This window comes from Sarcophilus harrisii, chromosome 2 (assembly GCF_902635505.1).
Source record: "Sarcophilus harrisii chromosome 2, mSarHar1.11, whole genome shotgun sequence".
In the NCBI taxonomy this organism is placed as follows: Eukaryota; Metazoa; Chordata; class Mammalia; order Dasyuromorphia; family Dasyuridae; genus Sarcophilus; species Sarcophilus harrisii.
The window spans coordinates 49,877,398-49,892,630 of NC_045427.1; the positions used below are offsets into that span (position 1 = coordinate 49,877,398).

General features: G+C 38.7%; 1 protein-coding gene across 1 annotated transcript in view; it reads left to right on the forward strand.

Annotated features, from left to right (window-relative positions):
- Positions 1 to 11,903, forward strand: part of C2H16orf95 (chromosome 2 C16orf95 homolog) — a 32,804-nt gene extending 20,901 nt beyond the window's left edge. Inside the window, 7 exon segments of the mRNA XM_031949231.1 lie at positions 6,144 to 6,166; positions 6,169 to 6,315; positions 7,531 to 7,582; positions 8,558 to 8,591; positions 10,910 to 10,949; positions 11,399 to 11,673; positions 11,675 to 11,903. Coding sequence (XP_031805091.1) covers positions 6,144 to 6,166; positions 6,169 to 6,315; positions 7,531 to 7,582; positions 8,558 to 8,591; positions 10,910 to 10,949; positions 11,399 to 11,673; positions 11,675 to 11,857 — 754 coding nt within the window. The 3' untranslated portion in view covers positions 11,858 to 11,903.
- The last annotated feature ends 3,330 nt before the right edge of the window (positions 11,904 to 15,233 follow it).

Consider the following 15,233-nt stretch of genomic DNA (forward strand, 5'->3'; position numbering starts at 1 on the left):
AAAGGGTGGGAATATTAAGTCCGGATTGACATTACTCTGGTACTCAAGGAAGCATAGGGTTTCTTTGGGCAGTCACAACTGGTCCAATTTCACTGGAGTTTAGAATTTATGGCTTTGGGGTCGACTGAGGTTCCTGTTCCATTTAACTATTCATAATCAAATAGCTTTCACAAAGGGGCCTTTACTTAGAAGGTAGAACAAGAACAAATATAGAATATTTCCTCCCAGTAACCCAGTTCCTACATAACACTAGTCCCTCCAATTTTATATGTAGATGTGTCTAGATCACCAGATAAATAACCATCTCAACTTCTGTTGACCTGGGTCCAGAATATGCCTCCCAAAATTCATTCCTTGTTCTTTGGTTCAATGATGTTGGACTGACCACAAAAACATGACTTGGACTCTGGCATCAAGATTCTCGTGGTTTGCTCCTCCGACTTCCAGATTAATCTCCTTCACTTAAAAAGGCAAAAAATAAGCACAGAAGCCAACAAGCAAGTGGGGTACTTTGGCTTCGGAAGGGAGAAGATTCTAAGATTTCTCCCCTTGTATTGTTTCTCACCAGACACTTCGAGCAAATAAATCCCCAAAGAGCTACTGAATCAAGAATTTTCAAAAGACCTGGGCCAAAGCTGATGGGATTTTGAGAATGACTCCACATTTAATCAAAGAACAACCCTTTTATTATAGAGTTAGCCAATTAGAATCAGTTACAGAATGTCTACACATATTCCAGTCTCTTCAAAGTACTTGCAATACAAATATTATGAGTCTCACAGAAGCAGGTTGTCTGGCTCCTTCCTTTGGTGGTGGGGAAACTTCATCCTAACCATACTGTGAAGGAGACCTTGTTATTCTTCAGTAGTTTTTAGCTGAATCTAACTCTTAAACCCATTTGGGGTTTTCTTGGCAAGATGCTGGAGTGGTTCATCCTGTCCTCCTGCAGCTCATTTTATGGATGAACTATACTGAAACCAATAGGGTTAAGTGACTTGCCCAGGATCACTCAGCTATTAAGTATCTGAGGCCACATTTGAACTCGGGTCTTCTTGACTCCAGGCCAGGCACTGTATTATTCATGCAATCCTGCCCTATACCCTGGTCATAAATATTTAGGTAGTTGCTAACAAGTGAATGTGCTACACTTCTCAGTTAAAATTACCTTTGAAAGAGAGATGGACACAGGGACAGAAAGGGAAAGGGAGAGGAAGAGGAAGAAGAGAGGGGGGAGGGGAGAGGGAAGGGGAAATGGAGAGGGAGGGAGAGAGAGAGAGAGAGAATACGAATCAAAGAGAATGTGACTGATCCTTCTGGAATTAATGATTCTACATGCAGGACTGTTGGGAAGGATTTCCAATCAGGGCATATATTTAGCTGGTGAAATGTTCATTATGAATTGTGCCAGGGCTATAGGATCTAGATACTGAAGCAGAAGCCTTAAGAAGAAATGTTAAAGAGCACCTGGACATTCTGTGATCATGTGCTTTTGGATCGAAGAGAAGCAGTTATCAAGGCAGCAAGGCTTCCTTGTTGATGATGATAAACAATAAATAGTAATGTCTAGTATTTATGCTTGTACTTTTTGCTTGGGCCCATAAATAAATAAATTAATAACTAAATAGTAATGTTTAGTATTTATATATCTTGTGGCTTGTGCTTTTTGGTTGGGCACATGAAGCAATTTTTTCCCTTCCATTTCCTCATTCTTGGTCCCGCTGTTCTGTTCTCTAAAGGAACCTGCAGGATCCTCTGGATATGAAGAGACAGATTCTCAAAGGTTAAGCTGAAGAGGGGGGAACACATCCCATTTGTGGATGTGGGGGACTCCCAGGAAAAATATTGTCAGCAATCACACATTTCCTATTGCTAGCCACTGTCTCAAAGAGTTCATAGAACTTTCTCTTTGGAATAACCAGGGATCCCAGGGATGTCACCTCAGGATCACAGTATTTAAAGCTGGAAGGAACCTTAAAAATCACCCAGGTCATGGATCCCTTTGGTGGAATGGTGAGGCTTATGGAACCCTTTTCCCAACAATAACCTTTGTTGTTATTTTTAATTATGATGAAAAAAGGTTAAATTTCAGTTAGAAATGAGTGAAAATAAAGATGTAGCTTTTTCCCATCTAACTTCATAGACTCCTTGAAATCCACCCCCAAACACTTGAGGGTCTGCAGAATCTAGATGAGGAAGCCCTGATCTATGCCAACTACCTCAGTTGAGAGTTGCCCCAGATTGCATGGGTTGTGCCAGAAGCAGCTTTATCTCAGACCCGCTGCTTTCATTTCTGGTACTCTTTCCAGCCCAGACTATGTGGATTTTTTTCTGTGAATTACAGAGCCCCTTTGAAGCAGAGGGATGTACCAATTGACCTCTGGCTATTCCTTTCTATGACTCAGTTGATTCTATGATTCAGTGTTCTATGACTTAATGATTGTGATGTCTTTCCCTTTACCTTAATGTGGGAACCACAAGTTACTCTTTGAAAATCACACAGGTCCCGTCCCCCAAATGAGGTAAGGGGTCTTCTCTTTCTAATCCAGGAGATGTGTTCCATCCAAGTACAGATGGTGATCCTTCAGTGCCAATGTGAGCACAATTCTTCCCTGAAGCCCAGGAACCTTTTAATCCTCAGGTCTTTGAGTCAATTCTTTGAGTTTATTTTCCTTTATCTTTAATTGTTCAAAGGAATCACTCAGAGCTAATTTCTTTTAAAAATTTTTAATTATAGCTTTTTATTTACAAGTTATATGCATGGGTAATTTTACAGCATTGACAATTGCCAGACCTTTTGTTCCAATTTTCTCCCTCCTTCCCCCGACCCCCTCCCCCAGATGGCAGGTTGGCCAATACATGCTAAATATGTTAAAGTATAAATTAAATACAATATATGTATACATGTCCATACAGTTATTTTGCTGTATAAAAAGAATCGGACTTTGAAATAGTGTACAATTAGCCTGTGAAGGAAATAAAAAATGCAGGTGGGTGAAAATATAGAGATTGGGAATTCTATGTAGTGGTTCATAGTCATCTCCCAGAGTTCTTTCCCTGGGTGTAGCAGTTCATTATTGCTCTATTGGAACTGATTTGGTTCATCTCATTGCTGAAGAGGGCCACGTCCATCAGAATTGATTATCATATAGTATTGTTGTTGAAGTATATTATGATCTCCTGGTCCTGCTCATTTTGCTCAGCATCAGTTCATCTAAGTCTCTCCAGGCCTTTCTGAAATCATCCTGTTGGTCATTTCTTACCAAACAATAATATTCCATAATATTCATATAGCACAATTTATTCAGCCATTTTCCAATTGATGGGCATTAATTCAGTTTCCAGTTTCTGGCCACTACAAAGAGGGCTGCCACAAACATTCTTGCACATACAGGTCCTTTTCCCTTCTTTAAAATCTCTTCGTCATATAAGCTCAGTAGTAACACTACTGGGTCAAAGGGTATGCACAGTTTGATAACTTTTTGAGCATAGTTCCAAATTGCTCTCCAGAATGACTAGACGTATTCACAATTCCACCAACAATGTATTAGTGTCCCTGTTTTCCCACATCCCCTCCAACATTCTATATTATCTTTCCCTGTCATTCTAGCCAATCTGACATGTGTGTAGTGGTATCTCAAGAGTTGTTTTAATTTGCATTTCTCTGATTAATAATGACTTGGAGTATCTTTTCATATGGCTAGAAATAGTCTCAATTTCTTCATCTGAGAATTATCTGTTCATATCCTTTGACCCTTTATCAATTGGAGAATGGCTTGATTTCTTATAAATTAGAGTCAATTTTCTATATATTTTGGAAATGAGGCCTTTACCAGAACCTTTGACTGTAAAAATGTTTTCCCAGTTTATTGCTTCCCTTCAAATCTTGTCTGTATTAGTTTTGTTTGTACAAAACCTTTTCAATTTTATCTAGCCAAATTTTTCTATTTTGTGATCAATAATGATCTCTAGTTCTTCTTTGGTCATAAATTCCTTCCTCTTCCACTGGTCTGAGAGGTAAACTATTCTATGTTCTTCTAATTTATTTATAATCTCATTCTTTATGCCAGGTCATGAATCCATTTTGACCATATCTTGGTGTACGGTGTTAAGTGTGGGTCAGTGCCTAGTTTCTGCCATACTAGTTTCCAATTTTCCCAGCTATTTTTGTCAAACAGTGAGTTCTTATCCTAAAAGCTGGGGTCTTTGGGTTTGTCAAACACTAGAATTTTAAAGTTATTGACTGTTTTGTTCTTTGAACCTAACCTATTCCACTGATCAACTAGTTTATTTCTTAGCCAATACCAAATGGTTTTGGTAACTGCTGCTTTATAATATAATTTTAGATCTAGTACAGCTAGGCCACCTTCATTTGATTTTTTAAAAAATTAATTCCCTTGAAATTCTTGACCTTTTTTTTTCCTTATGAACTTTGTTGTTTTTTTTTCTAGGTCATTAAAATAGTTTTTTGGGAGTCTGATTGGTATAGTGCTAAATAAATAGATTAGTTTAGGTAGTATTGTCATCTTTATTATATTTGCTCGCCCTATCCAAGAGCATTTAGTATTTTTCCAATTGGTTAGATCAGACTTAATTTGTGTGGAAAGTGTTTTGTAGTTTTGTTCATAAAGTTTCTGATTTTCCTTTGGCAGATAGATTCCTAAATATTTTATACTGTCAGTAGTTACTTTAAATGGAATTTCTCTTTGTAACTCTGACTGTTGGATTTTGTTAGTGATATATAAGAATGCTGATGACTTATATGGGTTTATTTTGTATCCTGCAACTTAGCTAAAGGTGTGGATTATTTCTAATAGCTTTTTAGTAAAATCTCTGGGGTTCTCTAAGTATACCATCATATCATCAGCAAACAGTGATAATTTGGTTTCCTCATTACCTACTCTAATTCCTTTAATCTCTTTCTCAACTCTTATTGCTAAAGCGTGCATTTCTAATACAATATTGAATAGTAATGGTGATAGTGGGCAATGCTGTTTCACTCCTGATGTTACTGGAAATGGTTGCAGTTTATCCCCATTACATATGATGCTTACTGATAGTCTTAAATAGATGCTACTGATTATTTTAAGGAAAAGTCCATTTATTCCTATATTCTCAAGTGTTTTTTAATAGGAATGGGTGTTGGATTTTATCAAATACTTTTTCTGCCTCTATACTCTCTATACAGAGACTCTATACTCTATACATAATTTCATGGGACCTTAGTGAACATCTCTAAACTTTGTCCTTCCTCCTGAGCCTAGCATACTGCTGTGTACATAAGTGGTGCTTCATAAATACTTGGCAAATGAATTAACCTATCCAAATTCCTAATTTTATAGATGGGAAAACTGAGAACTAGAGGAAGGAAATTGATTCAAACAGTCATGTATGTGTTTAGTGGCTTAGTCAGGTCTAGAACTTGGGGCTCATAGGATCGAGAATTCTAAATGATCCTAGAGGTCATTCAGTTCACCTTTCTGATTTTAAGATGAGGAAAAGACTAGGGGAATTTCCATCAAAAACTATTTATTGAGCATGTACCATGTATTAGGCATTAAGTGTTGAAGATATAAAGAAGAGCAAAAAATATGGTCAAGTAGTAAATATTATTTTCATGACCTTGCTCAGGGTCAGAAAAGTAATAATTGTCAGGACAGTTATTAATCTTGGGGCTAATGCTTTTTCATCATATCTCAGAGTATCCATTAAGTTGAGAATTCATGGAAGGTAGAGTCTTTTGCCTCTTTTTGTATCCTCAGTTCTTTGTATAGTGCCTGGGATATGGTAGGTGCTTAATAAATGCTTACTGACTGATTGAATCAGATCCTCCAAATCTAGCCCAGAGAGTTTTCTCCTCCTGGGAAATAGTGGGCTTGGATATAACACACTGTGTTCTCCATTTTTCATGTGTTGAAGTCTATTAGAACAATCACTGCAATCTCCTTTGTCATCATCACACAGTTCAACTGAATTTCAGTGACTCATAAGGTTCTCTATCTTCTAATATTTTCCATTTGGTCTTCCTTCTCAACCCTCTGTATGCCTAATGCCTTCTTCTTGAATTAATTCATCTGGATCTAGAACTGCTTACTACAAATACCTCCTAGGTAGTAGTTAATCTGATTTACCCTGGAACCCATTAGATCCCTGAAGGAGAGGCCCAGAAGCAACAGAAAGAGTTAGAAGAAAGGCGAGCCAAAGAGAAGGAGAAAAGGAAGGAGGAGAGGATTAAAATCATGAGAGTCCTTACAACAACAGCTGGAGACTGGAAGAGAGAGGAGGTAGCCAAGATGGAACAACTGTTTCACATAGATGGTATGTGCCAGGCAAGTGACATGTCGGGGCACTTATCTGGGCTCCAGAAGCAGCCAGCCAAATCATTCCCATGGCTGATTTCTTCTTTTTTTGTTTCTCTCTCTCTTTTCTTTTTCCTTCCTTCCTTCCTTCCTTCCTTCCTTCCTTCCTTCCTTCCTTCCTTCCTTCCTTCCTTCCTTCCTTCCTTCCTTCCTTCCTTCCTTCTCTTTCCTTCCTTCTCTTTCTTTCCTTCTCCTTCCTTCCTTCCTTTCTCTTTCTTTCTTTTTTTCTTTCTTTTCTTCTTTCTTTTCTTCTTCTTTCCTTTCTTTCTTTCTCTTTCTTTCTTTTTCTTTCTTTCTTTCTTTCTTTCTTTCTTTCTTTCTTTCTTTCTTTCTTTCTTTCTTTCTTTCTTTCTTTCTTTCTTTCTTTCTTTTCCAGAAATATTGGATCAGTTCACAACTCTATCAACAATGCATTAGTGTCCCAGTTTTCCCATATTACTTTCAACATTTAATCATTTTTTCCATCATTTTAGCCCATCTGAAAGATTTGAGGTAGTACCTCAGAGTTGTCCAAGACTGATTTCCTTTTTTTTTCCCCTGAGGCAATTGAGGTTAAGTGACTTGCCTAGGGTCACACAGCTAAGAAGCATTAAGTGTCGGAGACCAAATTTGAACTCAGGTCCTCCTGATTTCAGGGCCGGAACCAAGACTGATTTCTTAACAAGAACACCACCAATAAAAGAACTGTGAAATTCAATTGGTTTAGTTGTGAAGGCAATCTATCCAATTTGGAATCTATTTGGAACTGTTTCCAATTTCCAATTTGTCTTAAAATCATATACATATCTTCTGATTTCTCTCTCCTAATATGACCCACATGTGTAAGAAGTTAATGTACATGTATAACTTAAATATAAAATTAATAAAAAGAAGATACTTCCTAAAAACAAATAAACAAATAAAATCATACATGTATGACTTAAGAGATGTTCATGGCTGGCTATAATTCTCATCCAGTCCTCAGGAGGTCTTGCCCCCCCTTTTCAGGCTGGAAAACAGCAAAAAAAAAAAAAAAAAAAAAGAATATTCCTGGGTCAGTATGAAAAAAGGGAATTCAGAACAGGTGGGGCAAGTGGCAGCAGAATCCATCTTTTTCCATGAGAGTGTTGCTTTTTTAAGGTTCAGAAGATGATTGGGGCTTCTGTCTTAGGATATGAGCTTTTTTCTCTTTCAGAGTTTGATCACTATGGACTGGAGGAGATAAATGGGATCCATACCAGGAGCAAGTAAGACTGTTTCCTTTAGCTCAGGATTTGTAGCAGGTTTAGGTGTGATGGAACAGCTCCCAACTGCTGAGGAGGGGGTGGTTCTGACCGCAATCTCTCCCAATCCCTTGTTCCTGAAAAGTGCCCCTTCCAGTAGATTGTCAACTCTGGCGTTTCTTACTATGTTGCTTCAAGGACTCCTGTGTCCCCATAAACTTCCCTTTTATGGTTCCCATGCCCCCTGAGGCCTCGGGTCATGTATTGGAAGTGGTCTGGAGATGATCATTGGGAACCTGATTAGCTTCTGGGCATAAGGCACTGGTCCATAGCCTTACCCCCATACCAGAAGCTTTTTTTCTTTTTAACCCTTCCCCACAATTTTTTTTTTTTTTTTACTGAGAGCTCTAGTTGAGGATGGGTGGACTTAGGTCCTTTCATTGCTGGCAAATTCTTAGAACTGTCAGTTACTGACTCTATCTCACTAATGCCCATATCTGGAAATAAACAATATACCATATTAGTGTGCACTGATGGACACTATACATACAGCACATAGTCCATATGCACACAGCTGCAGACACATACAATCACGCTTTTGAAGATGCATAAATACATGGCATATATGCATATATCTTGTTTACGTAGTTGTTTGCATGCTGTCTCCACCATAGATTGAGCTCCTGTTATAGGAACAATTTCCTTGTATCCCCAACAATTAGTACAGTTCCTAAGGCATAGTAAACACTTAATATTTGCTTATTATTGATGGATACTGTACATTATATACAAACACTCTTACCTGCAGCCTTCTATCCCTCTCACCCTTTCACAAGCTAAATATCCCAGGAAGATATTCCTAATTGCTGGCTAAGTTTTCCGTTCCCCTGGGATGCTGTGAGGAGCCAGCCCTAGACCTTGCTGCTCTAGGCCTTTTCCTCAATATCCCTGTTTAGAAGGACATTTTATACTTTCTAAGGACTTCCTGTTTTTGTTTAGGAAGAAGACATCTGGCATGAACAATGAAAGGAAGGTCAGTGGCAACCTTTGGGGCAGCTGGAGCCTTCCTGGTGCTAATAGAAAAAGGGACTGGCTGTGCAGTAAAGGGCCTGGGTTCAAATTCCAGTTCTATTTACTTTTCCTTATCAGGTTTTAATTTCCTCAACCATAAAATGAAGGAATTGGACTAGGTTACCTCAAAGGTCATTCTTCCTTTTTTTTTCTTCTTTTTCTTCTCCCTTCTTCCTTCTTCTTCTTCTCTATCATCATTATCATAATCATCTTATTTCTTCTTCTTCCTTCTTTCTTCTGTTTCTTCTTCCTCCTCCTCCTTCTTCTCCTCCATCTTTTTCTTTTTTCTTCTTTCTTCTTCCTCCTTTTTCTTTCTTCTCCTCTTCTTTCTTTCTTCTTCTCCTTTTTCTTCTTCTTCTCCTTTTCCTCCTCTTCCTCCTCCTTTTCGTCCTCCTCCTCCTTCATCATCTTCTTCTCCCTCTCCTCCTTTTCTTCATTTTCTTTTTACCTAAGATCATATAGCTAGTAAGTATCTGACTCTAGGACTGGTTGCAAAAGTCATTCTTTTGATTTCTCAATCTATGATCCTATAATAATTTTTGTTTAGTATGGGTCTTGGAACCTTTACTTAAAGTTCTTCTATGACATCTCAGTCGTGGTGAAAAAGAGAACCTGGACTTTGAAAGGGTTAGTCAACAGTTCCCAAGTTTTAGGGTGGTCTGGGCCATGGATGGTTGTCAAATGTTGATTGAAGAAGGGGTTATATGCCTGTCATTTGGAAACTAACCTGCTTAGATTCCAAGAAGTCCATCACCAAAAGATTGCTTGATTTTTTTTTTGACCACAGCAATTCATGAAGAACCAGCTCTTAAGACTCTAGGGACCTGCAACAATGGAGGAAATACTCATAGTGGTGAAATTCCAGATCTTTAGAGTGTTGAAGAAATGAATTGTGGCATTAGTGGTGATGTTGGAGAAAGAGCAGTATTTAACCTTGTGACCTATACACTCATCAGAAGTTTAAGAACCATAAGACTTCTTAAAATGCTACCCCAGGAAAGGCCATTGGTCCTGCAGCTATCAGCCTAATTTTTCCTAAATGAATGTCTGCCTGTGTTGTGTTACTCTTTTACTTAATAACCTTCAGAAACTCCCATTGCCTCTGGGATCATTCCATTTGCTTTTTAAAACCCTTCAGGACCCAGCCTCAACTGGACTTTCTAAGTTTATTATAACACATGGCTCTGTTTCCTGCACTCTGTGAGTTGATTTGCTGTTGCTCACCCATGACATCTTACACTGCCTTTGTATTTGTCCTCCGTGCTGAAAGTCATTTCTCCCGCACCTCTATTTCTCAGAATTCTTATTTTCTTTAAAATTCTAAAATGTCACTTAGTACATAACCCATCTTGATTCCTCCTCTCTGTAGCTGCTAGTACTTCTCCCTGCCCCATTTAGTTTGCATACCTTAATTTTGAATAATTTTATTTATGACATGTAATCTCCCCTTATAGAATGTAATTCCTTGAGGGCAGAGACTGGTTCATTTGCTTCCCTAGTGTGCCTAGGACAATACCTGGCATGTAGTAGGCATTTAATAAATGCTTATTGTTTGATTTAATACTTTCCTCCAAAGATACTTCCTTTCAATAAGTAGATGACTAGAAATGTATGAATTTGAGAATTTATGAATACTATGCAAACTAAGCAAGGAAATGCAAAGAAATAGAAGGCAAGGTCCCTCTGTTCCAGGTTCATATAGTCTAGCAGGGGAACTAGGCTGTGAGTACATTAGGAAAAAAGAAAACTGGCTACATACAGTATGATACAAGGTAGGATATGGTTGGTACCCAGTAAATGGTATAGATAATGTTGTAGGGGAATAGGAATATGATTGTCTGTCTGGAATAACTTCCTCGAGGAGACAAGATCTGAGTAATAATTACAATAATAATAAATTTCATTTTAATAGCTCTTTGCATTTTCTTTTTCTTTTTGCTGAGGCAATTGGGGTTTAAGTGACTTGCCCAGAGTCACACAGCTAGGAAGTATTAAGTGTCTGAGGCCAGATTTGAAAACTAAGGTCCTTCTGACTTCAGGGCGGTGCTCTATCCACTGCACCACCTAGCTGCCTCTGCTCTTTGCATTTTCTAAAGTGCTTTGAAATTATCTGATTTTTTCTTGTAATATTCTTATGAGGGAAATAGGGTAAAGATACCTTTATAGATGATAAACTGAGGTTCAGAGAGAGCTGCTTCAGGTACTTTCTCTGCTGATTTCCTCTTTTCCAGAAGCCTCTCCCTTTGGAGAATCTGATGAATTTTTATTTTTTACCTTCAGGCTACTAGGGGACAGGAAGGCCTTGCTTCCGGAATCCAAGGTATGTGATTGGGCAACAGGGAGTAAGTAACCTCTGTAGTTGATTCCAAGACATCTCCTGCATCCCGAGAAGTCACCTTGGCTTGCCTCTCTTGCCTTTGGCAATGATGGGTGAAAGTGATGTATAGTGCTTGGTTGGGGAGAGATCAAAGCTATGTTGGTGAATGGAGGTGGGATGGGAAATACCCCTTGGGATGGTTATAGATCTATTTCTCTGAAAAAGGCTGCTAAAGTCCCATCCAGCCTTGATAGTCTTTCAAATCTGACATTCTATGTTTTAACATTACATGTTTTGATGCTCCATCTTGCTCTTTGGTTTTATGGAAAAAATCTCAAATGATTTGTGAATGTCAAAAAAGATGTTTCAGATGATGTAGCGATTTCAGCATTATAATGACCCTTCTTCCTTGGCCCCTGGCTTACCATCCCATCCTTCTACTGTATTTTTAGGAGTTCCATCTGAGTGCCACTTCCATGGCTGCTGGCGGGTCTGCTCCGAAGGCTCAAGGCTAGAAATGCTGCTGAAGCTCCAGTCCCAGTTCCGGGAGGAGGCCTCCAAGGATCCATACCTGATTAATGAGCAGCGTGATGAAGAGAGGAGCTTCTCTGTGTTTGTCTTAGGCATCCTCCTGGGCTCCATTCGCATGGTGGCCTCAGCTGTGTGGTGCGTGGCTCCAGCTTGTCCAGGGATCCTCCTACAAACTTCAGGAGGGGACCAGCCATCATTTGGCAACTGGTTTTGTTCCTGAATTTGGAGCGGGGAAAGAGAGGCTGCTCAGCAAAAAGGATCCTGCTTTCTCTATCTGGGGAAGACAGATTAGATTGGTTTTAATTGTCACTTGAGAGCAAAATGAGAAGCAATGGATGAGAATGACAAATAAGATCAATAGATTGATAGATGATAGATAAATAGATGGTTGGATAGATAGATAGGTATAGATGATAGATAGATAGGTAGGGAGATGGATATATAGATGAATAGATAGATGGTTGGATAGATAGGTATAGATGATAGATAGATAGATGATTGGATAGATAGGTATATATGATAGATAGATGGTTGATTAGATAGGTAGATAGATGATTGGATAGTCAGATAGGTAAGGAGATAGATAAACAGATACCAGATAGGCAGATAGATAAATGAGTGCTTACTAATATGAATACAAAGAAACTAACGTTTGCCTTCAAGAAACATTCTAATAGGATCAGACAAAAGTACAGGGGCAATAAAGGAATAAAGGGGCTATGCAGAAGGACAAAGGGGAGGAAGATTCTGGAGAGAATCCAGATGTGAATGATGTGAAACAAAGCTGGGTCATCCTTGGAGAGGGAGGGGTAGATATTTGGTTTAATACATGGAGAAAAAACTAATCTTTGTTTATATTGAGAGAAGCAAGCTCTCTGGAATAATAGATAGGGTGAGTTTGGGCTCTATCCTGGTCAAAACTCAACTGAACTAGTGTTCAATCCCACATTGCCACATTTTAGGGACATCATTGACAAATTACAGAAAGTTTAGAGTATGCAGGAAAGGTGGAGGTATCATGGTAGAAAAGCTGAAGAATTGGGGCAAGTGATAGGAGTTCTTGGTTCAAATTTTAGTTCTGCTGATTACCACTGAAGGGATGAAATATTTTAGCAATAGATGACTTTCTTAATATCTCTGGGCCTCAGTTTTTTTTTTTTATTTTTAAAATAATGAAGTTGGATTGGATGACCTTTTGATGATGCTATAGTCTGGGGAGTATCATTCAAGGGCTGGTTGAAGAAAATAGTGATATTTATTTAGCCAGGAGAAGAGAAAGCTTAGGTTAGACAGAAAGCTGCATTCAGATTTACTAATGGACACATAGGGGAGGGATTCAATTTGTTCTATTTGATCCTAAAGGGAAAACTAGCATCAGTAGGTGGAATTTATAGAGAGACAACTTTCAATTTGATTTGAGAAAAAATTTCCTAACAATTTTACCTGTCTCAAAGAGGACAGAGTTACTTTGGGAAGTAGTGAGCTCTCCACCACTTGAGATAATTGAATAAGTAGCGTATGGTTAACTACTCTTTAGATATGTTGCAAAGGAGAGTCTTTCTCAGGGCCATGAATTTGACTAGATGTCCTCTAAGTTTCTGTCCCCACCTAAGATTTTGTAAGTCAATGCGCAGAATTTGGCAACACTTTTAGTTCTTGATCTCTCGTCCATTTTGTTGCTTTGTTGTTCATTTGTGTCCAACTCTTGTGGGCACCAAAGGTGGAAGGCAGTCATGAAAAGGACCCGGTAGCCCTCAAAGAGATATTAGTCTTCTCTAAACACACTTTATACCCTGGGCATAAGGGTACAAGATGGGGGATGAGAGTTAAGGATTTGGATGGGAGATGAAGAGTAGCTTTCTTGATCCCCCTTAATTGGAGGATCCTTTTGGCAAGCTTGCCTGGGTTCTGGATCACATATAATGCTCTTTAGTTCCCAGAATGCATCAAGGCTTTGTACTTGCTCTCATGCTTTTTAGCATAATATTTTCAGCCATGTTGTTAAATGCCTTCAATGAGGATGAACATGACATCAAAGTCAACTACCACACAGAGGTGGTATTTCTTCAACTTGAAAAGCCAAAGCATTTTAGAGGAAGTGTTGGTGCATGATTTTTTGTTTGAAGATGATTGTGCATTCATTACAGCCTCTGAAGCTGAGATGCAGCTAAATATGGATCATTTCTCTGCTGCTAATTTGGTCCTAATAATTAACACCAAGAAAACACAGGTACTCCATCAGCCAGCACCATATCATCCATAGAACCATTGGTTCCAGAAAATGGAGAAGTTTTGAATGCTCTAAATAAGTTCAGTTATCTTGGCAGTATACTCCCTGGGATGCCTACATTGATAATGAGACTGACACACACATTGCCAGAGTTACCTCAGTGTTTGGGAGGCTCCCAAGGAAAGTGTGAGAGAAGAGAGGTAATTTGACTACAAAACTCAAGGTCTACTGAGCCATTGGACTGATCTCATTGTTGTATGTCTTTGAAATCTGGACAGTGTACCAGTCCCTTGCCAGGAAATTGAATTATTTACATTTGAATTATCTCAGGAAGATGCTGAAGATTACTTGGCAGGAGAAGGCACCAGACACTGAGGTCCTTTCTCCAACTAAATTGCCAGGCCTTCTGACTCTACTGCAGAGAGCACAACTCTATTGGGTTGGTCATGTTGATCAAAGGCCAAATGTACTCTTGCCAAAAAGACTATTTTATGGAAAACTCATACGAGTCAAGCACTCATGTGATGGTCAGTAAAAGCAATATGAGGATCCTCTCAAGAACTTTAGAATTGATTGTAAGAAATGGGAGACACTGGCACAGTATCACCCACCATGCTATGCCCTCCAGAGAAGGTGTTGTGTTCTATGAGCAAAGCAGAATTGAATTAGCCCAGAAGAAAGGCGAGAAGCTACCCCAAGTGTTCATGGGACTATCTGTGTCTGACTAGTGGTAGAACATTCTGAGCCTTAGTGTTATCTGTTAGTCGGACATCGTAACTTTAACCTAGTGATATGCCAAGCATGATGCTAAGTGCAGGGATTATAAAGAAAGGCAAAAAATATCCCTTTTGATCAAATCTAGTTGGGGAGACAACATATAGCAACAAGATACAGATGGGGCAAATTGGAGATAATTAAGAGAGGGAAGGTCCTAATATTAAGGAGGATTGGGAAAGACTTCCTGTAGGATGAGGGATTTTAGCTTGGACTTGAATTTTATTTTTATTTAGGCAGCTCAGTGATACAGGGAAGAGAGCACAGGAGTTAGGAAGCCTTGGATTAAAGTCCAGACTGAGACACTCATTAGCTGGGTGACCCCAAGCAAACCACTCACCACTATCTACCTCAGTTTCCTCAACTCTAAAATGAGGATAATGGCACCTAACATTCAGGATTGCTGTGAGGATTAAATTAGATAATTGTAAAACACTTAGTGCTTTGGTATGTAGTAGGTGATTATATATCTGTATATATATATATTCTATAAATTATATAAATGCATGCAGTGATGGAGATTTAGGAAGCTTCTTTTTTTTTAATAGCCTTTTATTTACAGGTTATATGCATGGGTAACTTTACAGCATTAACAATTGTCAAACCTCTTGTTCCAATTTTTCACCTCTTACCCCCCACCCCTCCCCCAGATGGCAGGATGACCAGTAGATGGTAAATATATTAAAATATAAATTAGATACACAATAAGTATACATGACCAAACCGTTATTTTGCTGTACAAAAAGAATCGG